This window comes from Oncorhynchus mykiss, chromosome 3 (genome assembly GCF_057628025.1).
Source record: "Oncorhynchus mykiss isolate SJ-2025 chromosome 3, ASM5762802v1, whole genome shotgun sequence".
Lineage (NCBI taxonomy): Eukaryota > Metazoa > Chordata > Actinopteri > Salmoniformes > Salmonidae > Oncorhynchus > Oncorhynchus mykiss.
Window position 1 is genome coordinate 9,701,052 of NC_143024.1, and position 15,668 is coordinate 9,716,719.

General features: G+C 46.8%; 2 protein-coding genes across 5 annotated transcripts in view; one reads left to right on the top strand and one right to left on the bottom strand.

Annotated features, from left to right (window-relative positions):
• The window catches only part of LOC149984315 (large ribosomal subunit protein uL13m-like), a 29,630-nt gene extending 17,072 nt beyond the window's left edge, over positions 1–12,558 (bottom strand). The window contains exons 1-4 of the mRNA XM_090219972.1: positions 12,247–12,558; positions 11,796–11,919; positions 6,549–6,642; positions 3,075–3,135 (exon numbers count right to left, since the gene is read on the bottom strand). Of these exons, the coding sequence (XP_090076098.1) occupies positions 3,075–3,135; positions 6,549–6,642; positions 11,796–11,919; positions 12,247–12,273 (306 nt within the window). The 5' untranslated portion in view covers positions 12,274–12,558. The remainder of the gene's footprint in view (positions 1–3,074; positions 3,136–6,548; positions 6,643–11,795; positions 11,920–12,246) is intronic.
• Positions 12,559–12,662: 104 nt separating this feature from the next.
• LOC110520696 (mdm2-binding protein) overlaps positions 12,663–15,668 on the top strand; it is a 50,370-nt gene continuing 47,364 nt past the window's right edge. For 2 of the 4 annotated variants that reach the window (XM_090219999.1, XM_090219990.1), the window contains exons 1-7: positions 12,671–12,887; positions 13,062–13,145; positions 13,288–13,361; positions 13,596–13,738; positions 14,321–14,379; positions 14,767–14,911; positions 15,083–15,197. In XM_090219999.1, coding sequence (XP_090076125.1) covers positions 12,830–12,887; positions 13,062–13,145; positions 13,288–13,361; positions 13,596–13,738; positions 14,321–14,379; positions 14,767–14,911; positions 15,083–15,197 — 678 coding nt within the window. In that variant the 5' untranslated portion in view covers positions 12,671–12,829. Of the gene's footprint in view, positions 12,888–13,061; positions 13,146–13,287; positions 13,362–13,595; positions 13,804–14,320; positions 14,380–14,766; positions 14,912–15,082; positions 15,198–15,668 lie in introns of all 4 variants that reach the window. The other 2 variants (XM_090219983.1, XM_090219980.1) reach the window with 2 other exon arrangements.

The following is a 15,668-nucleotide window of genomic DNA, read 5'->3' on the forward strand; positions in this document are numbered from 1 at the left end:
CCGCCCCTCCCTGCTCCCAGCTGCCCCTCCCCGCCCCTCCCTGCTCCCAGCTGCCCCTCCTCTTCCCCTCCTCTGCCCCTCCCTGCTCCTCCTCTGTCCCTCCTCTGCCCCTCCCTGCTCCCAGCTGCTCCTCCTCTGTCCCTCCTCTGCCCCTCCCTGCTCCCAGCTGCTCCTCCTCTGCCCCTCCCTGCTCCTCCTCTGTCCCTCCTCTGCCCCTCCCTCCTTCCATTGGCAAACCAACCATCAAAATGACATGTTATTCCTACATAACCGTCCACCACTCAAATCCATCCTCTGCAATAAGAAAACCAAGTGAGGGGAAGAAAAATCCAAATGTCCCAAAGAAGTAAAAATCTCTTAATATTTGACTTTCTCTCATCTACCATTTCCAACTTAATCCCTTCATACATATCTATCCCCTGTGAAAATTAAATCAGTCCTACTCCTGTTAAATGACGACCGTGGTGTGTGGAAGACGGATGTGTGTTGTATAGGGACACCATCCGTCACCACGGCTACAGAAGGTGGATGTCACCCCGACGTGATCATTACCCACAATTACCTCTGATAGATTCTCCCCCCGTTGGAATAACTCAGCTAGAGACATGCATCCATCTCATTAATGGAGGTGTAACGTGCTAGAGGAACCTGAGGAGGGCTGGAGGGGGGGAGGAGGGCTGGAGACGGGAGGGGGGAGGCTGGAGACGGAAGGGGGGAGAGAGAGGAGGGGGGGAGAGAGGAGGGGGGGAGAGAGGAGGGGGGAGAGAGAGGAGGACTGGAGACGGGGGGCTGGAGACGGGAGGGGGGAGAGAGAGGAGGGGGGGAGAGAGGAGGACTGGAGACGGGGGGCTGGAGACGGGAGGGGGGAGAGAGAGGAGGGGGGGAGAGAGGAGGACTGGAGACGGGAGGGGGGAGAGAGAGGAGGGAGAGAGGAGGACTGGAGACGGGAGGGGGGAGAGAGAGGAGGAGGGGGGGGGGGGGGAATGGACCAACCGTTTCCAGCTACAATAGTCATTTACAACATTAACAATGTCTACACTGTATTTCTGAGCAATTTGAAATGGACAATTTTTTTTTGCTTTTCTTTAAAAAAACAAGGACATTTCTTAGTGACCCTGAAAGGTAGTGTATACGTGGGCTTAGCTACAGGTACATTTCATTCATATATATATAAATTAATATGTGGGCTTAGCTACAGGTACATGTAATTAATATATATATATATATATATATATATATATATATATATATATATATATATATATATATATATATATATATATATATATATATGTGGGCTTAGCTACAGGTACATTTCCTCAGTGAACCACTTGGGATGGCACTGTTGAAACATTCATGTATGTGAGGCAACACAAACAAAAAGTATACACTAAAACATAATTAAGACCATCCATCTAAATAAGAGCAAGGCAGAGAAGAGAGAAAACATATATAGCTGAATTGAACCTTTTTCCTTGAAAAAGTGAATCTCTGGGTTGTATAAATAAGCTGTGCTGCTGTTCCTTTATCTTCCTGCACACCCAGCTAGGCCTTTCCCCAGATTTACAGCAGACATTCTCCTAAAGGTCTAAACGTCTGACAGACCTGCATCAGCAGAGATCCTGTGTGTCTGTGATAATACACAAGTGTCTCTGTCTGAAATCCTCCCTGATGATCCTGCAGGAGAACACTCCCCCTCTGGAACCAGAGGGACGGGAGACTTACAAGGACAGACAATTCATTACACCATAATTCATTCTCTCTCTCTCTCACACCAGCGGGCCATTTGTAACCTTTATAGACAAAACACGTCACACAACTGTGGGACAGCTCATATTTCATCACACGAACATCGATACATAACAGCAATGCAAAATGCAACTGCTGTCCTGAACGACATGCAATTCAGACATTTTTATGAAATGCAGCTTCATCCAGGCCTAGGAATGAAACTTTAAAGGCTGAAGTTACTGTACACCTGAGAACAGACTGCAGTGGCCCGACCAATAAAACAGTAGTTAACTCACCGGTCAGTTTATTAGGTACACCATCCTGTTCACGTAAACGGATCGCTCCTACAGACAGTGAGTCGTCACGTGGCTGTCTCTATAAAACAGTAGTTAACTCACCGGTCAGTTTATTAGGTACACCATCCTGTTCACGTAAACGGATCGCTCCTACAGACAGTGAGACGTCACGTGGCTGTGGCTTGCTCTATAAAACAGTAGTTAACTCACCGGTCAGTTTATTAGGTACACCATCCTGTTCACGTAAACGGATCGCTCCTACAGACAGTGAGTCGTCACGTGGCTGTGGCTTGCTCTATAAAGCAGGCAGACAGGCATCGAGGCATTCAGTTACCCTTCTATTGAACGTTAGAATGGGCAAAACCAGTGACCTCAGCGACTTTGAGCGCCGTATGATCGTCGGTACCAGGCTCGCCGGACCCACCAGTACCTCAGAAATGGCCGCATTCCTGGGCTTTTCACACATGACAACGTCTAGAGTTTACTGGGAAACGGAGCGACAAACACAAAACATCCAGTCAGCTGCAGTCCTGTAAAACAGCTGGTTGATGAGAGAGGTGGAAGGAGAAGGAGAAGAATGGTGCAAGCCAACAGGCAGGCCACAAACAGACAAATAAGTACAACAGTGGTGTGTTGAACAGCATCTCAGAACACACATCTCGTCGCTTCCTGTCATGGATGGACTGTTGCAGCAGACGACCACACCGGGTTCCACTCCTATCAGCTAATAACAAGAAGAAGTGTCTCCAGTGGGCACATGATCACCAACACTTGAGAAGTGGAAAAACATTCTCTGGTCCGACGAATCGCGGTTTCTGTTGAGTCAAGCTGATGGCCAATCAGAGTCCTGATGGTGTCAATGGTACAGGCTGGTTGCTGTGGTGTACCGCCATCGAATCTGCAGCAACTGCGTGATGCCATCGCGTCAACATGGACCAACATCCCTGTGGAATGTTCCCGAAGAATTCTGGCTGTTCTGGAGGCAAAGGGTGGAGTCCGACTCGGTACTAGACGAGTGTACCTAATAAACGGACTCTCAATACTTACCGCTTTGGGGTCTTTCAAATGTAGCTGGGTGGCTGTGACTTGTTTAAATCCACCCGGGTACCTTTGGGAAAGAAACAAGACTGGATTTAGAGGAAGACACACTTTTGTATGACAACCAACTCTACACACATAGGCCTAGTCAACCACATCACATAGGCCTAGTCAACCACATCACTCTACACACATAGGCCTAGTCAACCACATCACATAGGCCTAGTCAACCACATCACATAGGCCTAGTCAACCACATCATTCTACACACATAGGCCTAGTCAACCACATCACTCTACACACATAGGCCTAGTCAACCACATCACATAGGCCTAGTCAACCACATCACATAGGCCTAGTCAACCACATCATTCTACACACATAGGCCTAGTCAACCACATCACTCTACACACATAGGCCTAGTCAACCACATCACTCTACACACATAGGCCTAGTCAACCACATCACTCTACACACATAGGCCTAGTCAACCACATCACTCTACACACATAGGCCTAGTCAACCACATCACTCTACACACATAGACTTAGTCAACCACATCACTCTACACACATAGGCCTAGTCAACCACATCACTCTACACACATAGACTTAGTCAACCACATCACTCATTACACACATAGACTTAGTCAACCACATCACATAGGCCTAGTCAACCACATCACTCTACACACATAGGCCTAGTCAACCACATCACTCTACACACATAGACTTAGTCAACCACATCACTCTACACACATAGGCCTAGTCAACCACATCACTCTACACACAGGCCTAGTCAACCACATCACTCATTACACACATAGGCCTAGTCAACCACATCACTCCACACACATAGGCCTAGTCAACCACATCACTCTACACACATAGACTTAGTCAACCACATCACTCTACACACATAGGCCTAGTCAACCACATCACTCTACACATATAGGCCTAGTCAACCACATCACTCATTACACACATAGACTTAGTCAACCACATCACATAGGCCTAGTCAACCACATCACTCTACACACATAGGCCTAGTCAACCACATCACTCTACACACATAGGCCTAGTCAACCACATCACTCATTACACACATAGGCCTAGTCAACCACATCACTCATTACACACATAGGCCTAGTCAACCACATCACTCATTACACACATAGGCCTAGTCAACTACATCACTCTACACACATAGGCTTAGTCAACCACATCACTCATTACACACATAGGCCTAGTCAACCACATCACTCTACACACATAGGCTTAGTCAACCACATCACTCATTACACACATAGGCTTAGTCAACCACATCACTCTACACACATAGGCTTAGTCAACCACATCACTCTACACATATAGGCCTAGTCAACCACATCACTCTACACACATAGGCCTAGTCAACCACATCACTCATTACACACATAGGCCTAGTCAACCACATCACTCATTACACACATAGGCCTAGTCAACCACATCACTCTACACACATAGGCTTAGTCAACCACATCACTCTACACACATAGGCCTAGTCAACCACATCACTCTACACACATAGGCCTAGTCAACCACATCACTCATTACACACATAGGCCTAGTCAACCACATCACTCTACACACATAGGCCTAGTCAACCACATCACTCATTACACACATAGGCCTAGTCAACCACATCACTCTACACACATAGGCCTAGTCAACCACATCACTCATTACACACATAGGCCTAGTCAACCACATCACTCTACACACATAGGCCTAGTCAACCACATCACTCTACACACATAGGCTTAGTCAACCACATCACATAGGCCTAGTCAACCACATCACTCATTACACACATAGGCCTAGTCAACCACATCACTCTACACACATAGGCCTAGTCAACCACATCACTCATTACACACATAGGCCTAGTCAACCACATCACATAGGCCTAGTCAACCACATCACTCATTACACACATAGGCCTAGTCAACCACATCACATAGGCCTAGTCAACCACATCACTCATTACACACATAGGCCTAGTCAACCACATCACATAGGCCTAGTCAACCACATCACATAGGCCTAGTCAACCACATCACTCTACACACATAGGCCTAGTCAACCACATCACTCTACACACATAGGCTTAGTCAACCACATCACATAGGCCTAGTCAACCACATCACTCATTACACACATAGGCCTAGTCAACCACATCACTCTACACACATAGGCCTAGTCAACCACATCACTCATTACACACATAGGCCTAGTCAACCACATCACATAGGCCTAGTCAACCACATCACTCATTACACACATAGGCCTAGTCAACCACATCACATAGGCCTAGTCAACCACATCACTCATTACACACATAGGCCTAGTCAACCACATCACATAGGCCTAGTCAACCACATCACATAGGCCTAGTCAACCACATCACTCTACACACATAGGCCTAGTCAACCACATCACTCATTACACACATAGGCTTAGTCAACCACATCACATAGGCCTAGTCAACCACATCACTCATTACACACATAGGCCTAGTCAACCACATCACTCTACACACATAGGCTTAGTCAACCACATCACTCTACACACATAGGCCTAGTCAACCACATCACTCATTACACACATAGGCCTAGTCAACCACATCACTCATTACACACATAGGCCTAGTCAACCACATCACATAGGCCTAGTCAACCACATCACTCATTACACACATAGGCCTAGTCAACCACATCACTCTACACACATAGGCCTAGTCAACCACATCACTCTACACACATAGGCCTAGTCAACCACATCACTCTACACACATAGGCCTAGTCAACTACATCACTCTACACACATAGGCCTAGTCAACCACATCACTCTACACACATAGACTTAGTCAACCACATCACATAGGCCTAGTCAACCACATCACTCATTACACACATAGGCTTAGTCAACCACATCACATAGGCCTAGTCAACCACATCACTCATTACACACATAGGCTTAGTCAACCACATCACATAGGCCTAGTCAACCACATCACTCATTACACACATAGGCCTAGTCAACCACATCACTCATTACACATAGGCCTAGTCAACCACATCACTCATTACACACATAGGCTTAGTCAACCACATCACATAGGCTTAGTCAACCACATCACTCATTACACACATAGGCCTAGTCAACCACATCACTCTACACACATAGACTTAGTCAACCACATCACTCATTACACACATAGGCTTAGTCAACCACATCACATAGGCTTAGTCAACCACATCACTCATTACACACATAGGCTTAGTCAACCACATCACTCATTACACAGATCAGTTCACATGCCCCATGTTTTCAACAAAGTTCTTCTTGATTGGTGAGTAAACACAGGTACAGAATAACACTCGTTTGTGTTCACTGGTTAATTCCATGTGTAACAGACAGACAGTCTGAGGCAAGGCCTTACTGGGTGTGAGAGGAGTACATCTTCTGCTCCCATTTGTTCCCAGAGAAGGCTATGTGTCTGCTGTTCACGACTACTACATGGTCTCCAACATCACCTGAGGAACACAGAGACACGTGCTCATTAGAAAACATCACAAACTCCAAAGAAACATATTTTGCTGACATCTTTAGCTCCTTTCAAAAGATTATCAAGGAAGGCAGGAAAATAATCATCATTTGACTGCCTGCCACCACAACAAAAAGGTGGTTTCTGAATTAGATATAATGGGTAGAGAATGATAGAGGACTAAGTGGTTGACTTGCAGGTAGCCTAGTGGTTAGAGTGTAGGTGCGGCAGGTAGCCTAGTGGTTAGAGTGTAGGGACGGCAGGTAGCCTAGTGGTTAGAGTGTAGGTGCGGCAGGTAGCCTAGTGGTTAGAGTGGAGGTGCGGCAGGTAGCCTAGTGGTTAGAGTGTAGGGATGGCAGGTAGAATAGTGGTTAGAGTGTAGGGACGGCAGGTAGACTAGTGGTTAGAGTGTAGGGACGGCAGGTAGCCTAGTGGTTAGAGTGTAGGTGCGGCAGGTAGCCTAGTGGTTAGAGTGTAGGGACGGCAGGTAGCCTAGTGGTTAGAGTGTAGGTGCGGCAGGTAGCCTAGTGGTTAGAGTGTAGGGACGGCAGGTAGCCTAGTGGTTAGAGTGGAGGGACAGCAGGAAGCCTAGTGGTTAGAGTGTAGGGACGGCAGGTAGCCTAGTGGTTAGAGTGTAGGGACGGCAGGTAGCCTAGTGGTTAGAGTGTAGGGACGGCAGGTAGCCTAGTGGTTAGAGTGGAGGGACGGCAGGTAGCCTAGTGGTTAGAGTGTAGGGACGGCAGGTAGTCTAGTGGTTAGAGTGGAGGGGCGGCAGGTAGCCTAGTGGTTAGAGTGTAGGGATGGCAGGTAGAATAGTGGTTAGAGTGTAGGGATGGCAGGTAGAATAGTGGTTAGAGTGTAGGGACGGCAGGTAGCCTAGTGGTTAGAGTGTAGGGACGGCAGGTAGCCTAGTGGTTAGAGTGTAGGGACGGCAGGTAGCCTAGTGGTTAGAGAGTGTAGGGACGGCAGGTAGCCTAGTAGATAGAGTGTAGGGACGGCAGGTAGCCTAGTGGTTAGAGTGTAGGGACGGCAGGTAGTCTAGTGGTTAGAGTGTAGGGACGGCAGGTAGCCTAGTGGTTAGAGTGTAGGGACGGCAGGTAGCCTAGTGGTTAGAGAGTGTAGGGACGGCAGGTAGCCTAGTGGTTAGAGTGTAGGGACGGCAGGTAGCCTAGTGGTTAGAGTGTAGGGGCGGCAGGTAGCCTAGTGGTTAGAGTGTAGGTGCGGCAGGTAGCCTAGTGGTTAGAGTGTAGGGACGGCAGGTAGCCTAGTGGTTAGAGTGTAGGGACGGCAGGTAGCCTAGTGGTTAGAGTGTAGGGACGGCAGGTAGCCTAGTGGTTAGAGTGGAGGGACGGCAGGTAGCCTAGTGGTTAGAGTGGAGGGACAGCAGGAAGCCTAGTGGTTAGAGTGTAGGGACGGCAGGTAGCCTAGTGGTTAGAGTGTAGGGACGGCAGGTAGCCTAGTGGTTAGAGTGTAGGGACGGCAGGTAGCCTAGTGGTTAGAGTGGAGGGACGGCAGGTAGCCTAGTGGTTAGAGTGTAGGGACGGCAGGTAGCCTAGTGGTTAGAGTGTAGGGACGGCAGGTAGTCTAGTGGTTAGAGTGGAGGGGCGGCAGGTAGCCTAGTGGTTAGAGTGTAGGGATGGCAGGTAGAATAGTGGTTAGAGTGTAGGGATGGCAGGTAGAATAGTGGTTAGAGTGTAGGGACGGCAGGTAGCCTAGTGGTTAGAGTGTAGGGACGGCAGGTAGCCTAGTGGTTAGAGTGTAGGGACGGCAGGTAGCCTAGTGGTTAGAGAGTGTAGGGACGGCAGGTAGCCTAGTAGATAGAGTGTAGGGACGGCAGGTAGCCTAGTGGTTAGAGTGTAGGGACGGCAGGTAGTCTAGTGGTTAGAGTGTAGGGACGGCAGGTAGCCTAGTGGTTAGAGTGTAGGGACGGCAGGTAGCCTAGTGGTTAGAGAGTGTAGGGACGGCAGGTAGCCTAGTGGTTAGAGTGTAGGGACGGCAGGTAGCCTAGTGGTTAGAGTGTAGGGACGGCAGGTAGCCTAGTGGTTAGAGTGTAGGGACGGCAGGTAGTCTGGTGGTTAGAGTGTAGGGACGGCAGGTAGCCTAGTGGTTAGAGGAGACAGGTAGCCTAGTGGTTAGAGTGTAGGGACGGCAGGTAGCCTAGTGGTTAGAGTGTAGGGACGGCAGGTAGCCTAGTGGTTAGAGTGTAGGGACGGCAGGTAGTCTAGTGGTTAGAGTGTAGGGACGGCAGGTAGCCTAGTGGTTAGAGTGTAGGGACGGCAGGTAGCCTAGTGGTTAGAGAGTGTAGGGACGGCAGGTAGCCTAGTGGTTAGAGTGTAGGGACGGTAGGTAACCTAGTGGTTAGAGTGTAGGGGCGGCAGGTAGCCTAGTGGTTAGAGGAGACAGGTAGCCTAGTGGTTAGAGTGGAGGGACGGTAGGTAGACTAGTGGTTAGAGTGTAGGGACGGTAGGTAACCTAGTGGTTAGAGTGGAGGGACGGTAGGTAGACTAGTGGTTAGAGTGTAGGGACGGTAGGTAACCTAGTGGTTAGAGTGTAGGGACGGCAGGTAGCCTAGTGGTTAGAGTGTAGGGACGGCAGGTAGCCTAGTGGTTAGAGTGTAGGGACGGCAGGTAGCCTAGTGGTTAGAGTGTAGGGACGGCAGGTAGCCTAGTGGTTAGAGTGTAGGGACGGCAGGTAGCCTAGTGGTTAGAGTGCTGGACCAGTAACCAAAAGGTTGCTGGATCGAATCCCCGAGCTGACAGGTAAAATATGACGTTCTGCACCTGAACAAGGCAGTTAACCCACTGTTCCCCGGGTGCCGATGACGTAGATGTCAATTAAGGCAGCCCCCCGCATCCCTCTAATTAAAAGTGGTTGGGAGAAACAACAGTCCATCATTACATTAAGACATGAAGGTCAGTTAATCCGGAAAATTTCAAGAACTTTTAACAGTTTCTTCAAGTGCAGTCGCAAAAACCATCAAGTGTTATGAAGAAACTGGCTCTCATGAGGACCACTACAGGAAAGGAAGACACAGAGTTACCTCTGCTGCAGAGGATACGTTCATTAGTTACCAGCCTCAGAAATTGCAGCCCAGGCCTTCATGGTCGAATTGCTGTAAAGAAACCACTACTAAAGGACACCAATAAGAAGAAGAGACTTGCTTGGGCCAAGAAACACGAGCAATGGACATTAGACCGCTGGAAATCTGTCCTTTGGTCTGGAGTCCAACATTTAGATTTCTAGTCCCAACCACTCTGTCATTGTGAGACGCAGAGTAGGTGAATGGAGCATGGATGAGCTGGTGACACTGTCTGTGATTTAATTAGAATTCAAGGCACACTTAACCAGCATGGCTACCACAGCATTCTGCAGTGATACGCCATCCCGCCTGGTTTGCCCTTAGTGGGACTATCATTTGTTTTTCAACAGGACAATGGCCCAACACACCTCCAGGCTGTGTAAGGGCCATTTTATCAAGAAGGAGAGTGATGGAGTGCTACATCAGATGACCAGGACTCCACAATCAGCAACCTCAACCCAATTGAGATGGTTTGAGATGAGTTGGACCACAGAGTGAAGGAAAAGCAGCCAACAAGTGCTCAGCATATGTGGGAACTCCTTTAAGACTGTCGGAAAAGCATTCCAGGTGAAGCTGGTTGAGGGAATGCCAAGAGTGTGAAAAGCTGTCATCAAGGCAAAGGGTGGCTGGCTACTTTGAAGAACCTAACATATATTTTGATTTGTTTAACACTTTGTTTGGTTACTACAGGATTCCATATGTGTTATTTCATAGTTGTGATGTCTTCACTATTATTATACAATGTAGAAAATAGTAAAAAATTAAGAAAAATGAATGAGTAGGTGTGTCCAAACTTTTGACTGGTACTGTATAAAACAAGAGAATAAACCCTTCTTAGTTAGAATGGTCATTCAACAACCAGCATGAAACATTTAATAGAATATTTAAAACAGAGTCATAGAATAGGATTCCAGCCGTTAACAGAGCACAGCTCCAGGGGTGAGGGGAAAGTAATGGACATGGTTCTCTATCCCTCAGGGTCCCTGCCCACACACAACCGTTAACAGAGCACAGCTCCAGGGGTGAGGGGAAAGTAACGGACAGGGTTCTCCATCCCTCAGGGTCCTCCATCCCTCAGGGTCCCTGCCCACACACAACCGTTAACAGAGCACAGCTCCAGGGATGAGGGGAAAGTAATGGACAGGGTTCTCCATCCCTCAGGGTCCCTGCCCACACACAACCGTTAACAGAGCACAGCTCCAGGGATGAGAGGAAAGTAATGGACAGGGTTCTCCATCCCTCAGGGTCCCTGCCCACACACAACCGTTAACAGAGCACAGCTCCAGGGATGAGAGGAAAGTAATGGACAGGGTTCTCCATCCCTCAGGGTCCCTGCCCACACACAACCGTTAACAGAGCACAGCTCCAGGGATGAGGGGAAAGTAATGGACAGGGTTCTCCATCCCTCAGGGTCCCTGCCCACACACAACCGTTAACGGAGCACAGCTCCAGAGGTGAGGGGAAAGTAACGGACATGGTTATCTATCCCGAGGGGCTGCCGAGTGGCGCAAGGCACTGTATCTCAGTGCAAGAGGCGATACTATAGTACCAGGTTCGAATCCAGGCTGATTCACATTGGGAGTCCCATAGGGCGGCACACAATTGCCCCAGCGTTGGCCGGGTTTGGCCAGGGTAGGTCGTCATTGTAAATAAGAGTTTGTTAACTGACTTGCCTGGTTAAAGGTTACACATGTCCCTCGGGGTCCCTGTCCACACATAGACCTTCACATCAGGTGACGAGGCATTCACCTCACAGTCAAATCAAATTAGTGTGAATAGACACAGGTTTTGAAGGAATGCTGAAGGCAGTTGATGAAAAATAAGTGGTGTGTGGGTACTATGCCTTCTGGTTATGTGCATGGTTGGGGTCTATTGGTTTCACAGTGATACTTTAGCGCCACCATGTGGTCATTGTTATGGCCACAAACAATATGTCCTGGCTGGCTGTGAAGAAAACCTAAAATTAAATACTCAAATCAACTGCAGACTGTATTGCACAGTCACACACATTCAGGAAAACACATCATTTCTAAAACGGGCATACTAGCTAGCTGTCTACTTACTCAGTGCATGGTAGATAGGTTTGTGTTTCCCCTGTAGCCTGATTGCACACATAGTGGCAATCTTCCCTGGAGGCTGCATCCGAGCGTCTATCAGGTACCACGACCTGGCAAAGGTAGCCCATTGCTGAATACGGGGGAACAGAGAGAGAGATCAAGTCAATTCAGAGTTTCAGACACAGTAGTGGCACAGCTTCCCTCATCAACACACAGTTGTCAGCTCTCAAGCCACAAACATGTAGCTGCAGGCTGGCTTGGGCACACGGATTATATTAATACAATAAATCATTGCAAGAAAAGATCCCACTGTAATTTAAGACTACGATTAATAAAGAGATTAGCTAACGTTAGCTACATGTACCATCGGATAGCGATGAGTTTTGCATATAACTGACACATTTACACATTTAATGCTGGTTCTAAATACAATTACGTATAAAAAATAAAGTATTACCTGGGCAGATTTGGTAAAACTGGACATAGTACTTGAATTACGAGCACATCATTCCAGATTGACCCCCAATGTGAGCAGATGGTGCAGCGTTGTATTGAGTCGAAACATGGATAAAAGAACTCCGTTCCTGTGTCCAAATTGTAAATCTGTTCTTGAAATCCTGAATGGATAACTAGTACATTTTCGGTGAATAATATGTAACCGATGATATTTTGTATATTTTAGGGAGAAAACGATCAAAGAATATGCCAAACAATATTTGTTTTTGATAATATCGCTCATGGTCATTAAACATGTATTTTCCCGCCGGTTGTATTTTGAAGTCGCGCCTTGACGTCACCAGAACTCTAGATGACAACTTCCGTTTTACCAGAGAGAGAGAGAGAGAGAGAGAGAGAGAGAGAGAGAGAGAGAGACAGAGACAGAGACAGAGAGAGAGAGAGAGAGAGAGAGAGAGAGAGAGAGAGAGAGAGAGAGAGAGAGAGAGAGAGCGCGCGGAAATGAATTTGATAATACGAAAAAAAGTCTACACAACTTTTTATTTACATTTATACTGAACACTGATGGTAGAGTATTCAGAGGAATGGATCGGTACGTGCTAGTTGTTTCTTTTAACCAAGAAGAGGATAAATGCGCGAAGGGTACGTTAACCATAGCTTTGTAGTGGACTCGGATTTCGTGTTGTTCCCTACTGTAGTAGGAAGCAGCAGAGCCATCTATAGTAGAAAGGATGATAAACATACAATGAGCAATGGTGGTGTTCTTGTAAATGTAAGTCATAACTTCTTGAATGATTGTAATCGTTTATTTTACAGCATTGGAGGCTGCCAAACAGATCTATGATCAACTGGGGAGCATCGCCAGTTGTAATTCAAAACGGAGGGTTTCTCTGTTTCCAGGTAAGCCAATGCATTGTTTGTGTGTGTCAGGTGTCTTGCTTGCAGAAACGATTGCAATATGTATACCTGCTTTTAAACATTGTAAGGGGTTAAGTAACATTTGCTAAATGTGATTCTGTCATCTCTCATTCTGCCTCCTAAGCCTGCTCTCTGAGTGGTGGTCCAGCCTCACAGAGGTGGTATTTTGCTGTCCAGACATGCCATGGGACATCTCAGGTAAGTGTCATGTCAAGGAATGTCTGGTATTAGTCAGGGATGTCGTTCTGACCCAACTCTGTCCTGCTTTGTGTTTGTGGAGATGTGGAGATAGATGTCTGCCACAACATCCAACCATTTCATCAGTTATACATGACACATTCATCACAGTCTTCTGTTTCTTTGGGGGGGGGGGGGTCCTCAAACCTATTGACCACATTGGCTGACTGTCATCCTTCCTGTTTCTGGTTGTAGTTCTGCAGTACAGAGTGGGAGGAGCTGGGTAGTTGTCAGAAGAACGATGAGCAGGAGGAGAGCCCCAGCACTATAGAGGCCTGTCTCAGTGCTCTGGATGAGCAGGAGGAGAAGACTGACCAGCCTGACCCACAGCAGACACAGTATGAGTGATGTTCACAGGGCTCTACAGTGCCACCATTAGACTTACACTGACAACTAAAAATAGGTGTGTGGCCGAACGGCAAAAGTCAAGTATGAGCACGTGTGTGAGTAAAATGTACAAGTGCGAAGTGACCTGGAGATTCGGACTCAGTCAGACATGCGAGTTTCACCGTTACCACGGCAACCTCCCGCCCTTAAAGGGCCAGCTGAACATTTTTGTCTCGCCTAAGTGACTCAAATATTTGAGGGTACATTGTGCTTGATTTAGCATAGAACACCCCAAAAACGTCTAGTAATTTCTTATCATTAAAACACTCTCAAATATTTTATTTTAGTGCTCCTTGTGAAACATGTCAGCATAGAGCCCTGTTTTAATTCTGTTGCACATCCCAGCTCTGTGCTCTTCCATAATACTACTTCTGCAGTGTGGAAGCAAACATACACAGTTGACCTTATTTCCTCTGAGATGTTCTAGAACTTCTGAATATCACATTTCTGGGCTGTATTGAAAGGTAGGGCCCTGTCAGGGGTGAATAAATGAATAGTTGTATGAATAAAGTTCTGATTTGTGATGACTGCAGGTTGTATGAAGAGGCAGCAGAGGGATTACACCTGTTATCAGACAAGCTTCCCCCTCCAGGTAACTCACTCCGTTCACCTTGGTTCATTTGGCCAGACTGAGAAAGATTCCTCTCCATATCTTATCCAGGAGTTCTCTATATTTCCTACATGCCGTGGCTTGTGTTGTGTTTTATAGCTGACTCTGTTCCCCTCTCTTTCTCTCCCAGGAAAAACTCTGCTAGATCTGATATTTGTGTCAGTTTACTAGGTGTTTTATGGCTGACTCTGTTTCTCCTAGATGTAATATTTGTGTCAGATTACTAGGTGTTTTATGGCTGACTCTGTTTCTCCTAGATGTAATATTTGTGTCAGTTTATTAGGTGTTTTAAGGCTGACTGTTTCTCCTAGATGTAATATTTGTGTCAGTTTACTAGGTATTTTATGGCTGACTCTGTTTCTCCTCCAGGAAAAGCACTGTTAGATGTGATATTTCTGGGTTTTGCTGAAGAAGCTCCTAAGCTGAAGGACTTCCTCCCTGTGATTGGCTCGTTGAAACACATGCAGACATGGCACACAGCCAAGATGACCATAGTGACTGAACACCAAGCTGGGTAAGGACAAAGAACTATTATACTAAATGACGAGTCCACTTGACACTGGAATCCTCCCAACAGTTGTACCTGTGTGATCTCCATTTTACCACTAGAGGGCAGCATAGACTTGTTGAATGGCTAAATACACAGATAAACTGATGTCTGTCCTTCTTTTGCTCGTTCCTCCAGGTGGCAGAAGCCAGCCTCTAACCTGTCAGCCAGAGTAGTACATCCCAGTAGCATCATGACCTGTATTGATGAGAGGGAGTTATGGAGAGGAGGTGTTCTCATCAGAGAGAAAAAGGTAAGATTATTTAGTCAGTCAGTCAATGGTTTTTACAAGTGTTTTGACTGTTTTATCTATATACTTGACCACTAGGGGGTGTTTGTTAGTACATCAGCAATGTGAAAGGAAAGTGGGTGTATTTGAACTGTTACAATGTGATGTACAGAGCATTCCGAAGGTATTGACTTTTTCCACATTTTGTTACGTTACAGCCTTATTCTAAAATTGATTAAATTGTCCCACCCCCACTCCCCCAATCTACACATACAACCCCATAATGACAAAGCAAAAACAGGTTTCGATTTTTTTTTGCAAATGTATTAACAATAAAATAATAGAAATATCACATTTAGATAAATATTCAGATCCTTTATTCAGTACTTTGTTAAAGCACCTTTGGCAGCGATTACAGCCTTGCGTCTTCTTGTGTATGACACTACAAGCTTGGCACACCTGCATTTGGGGAGTTTCTCCCATTTTTCTCTGCAG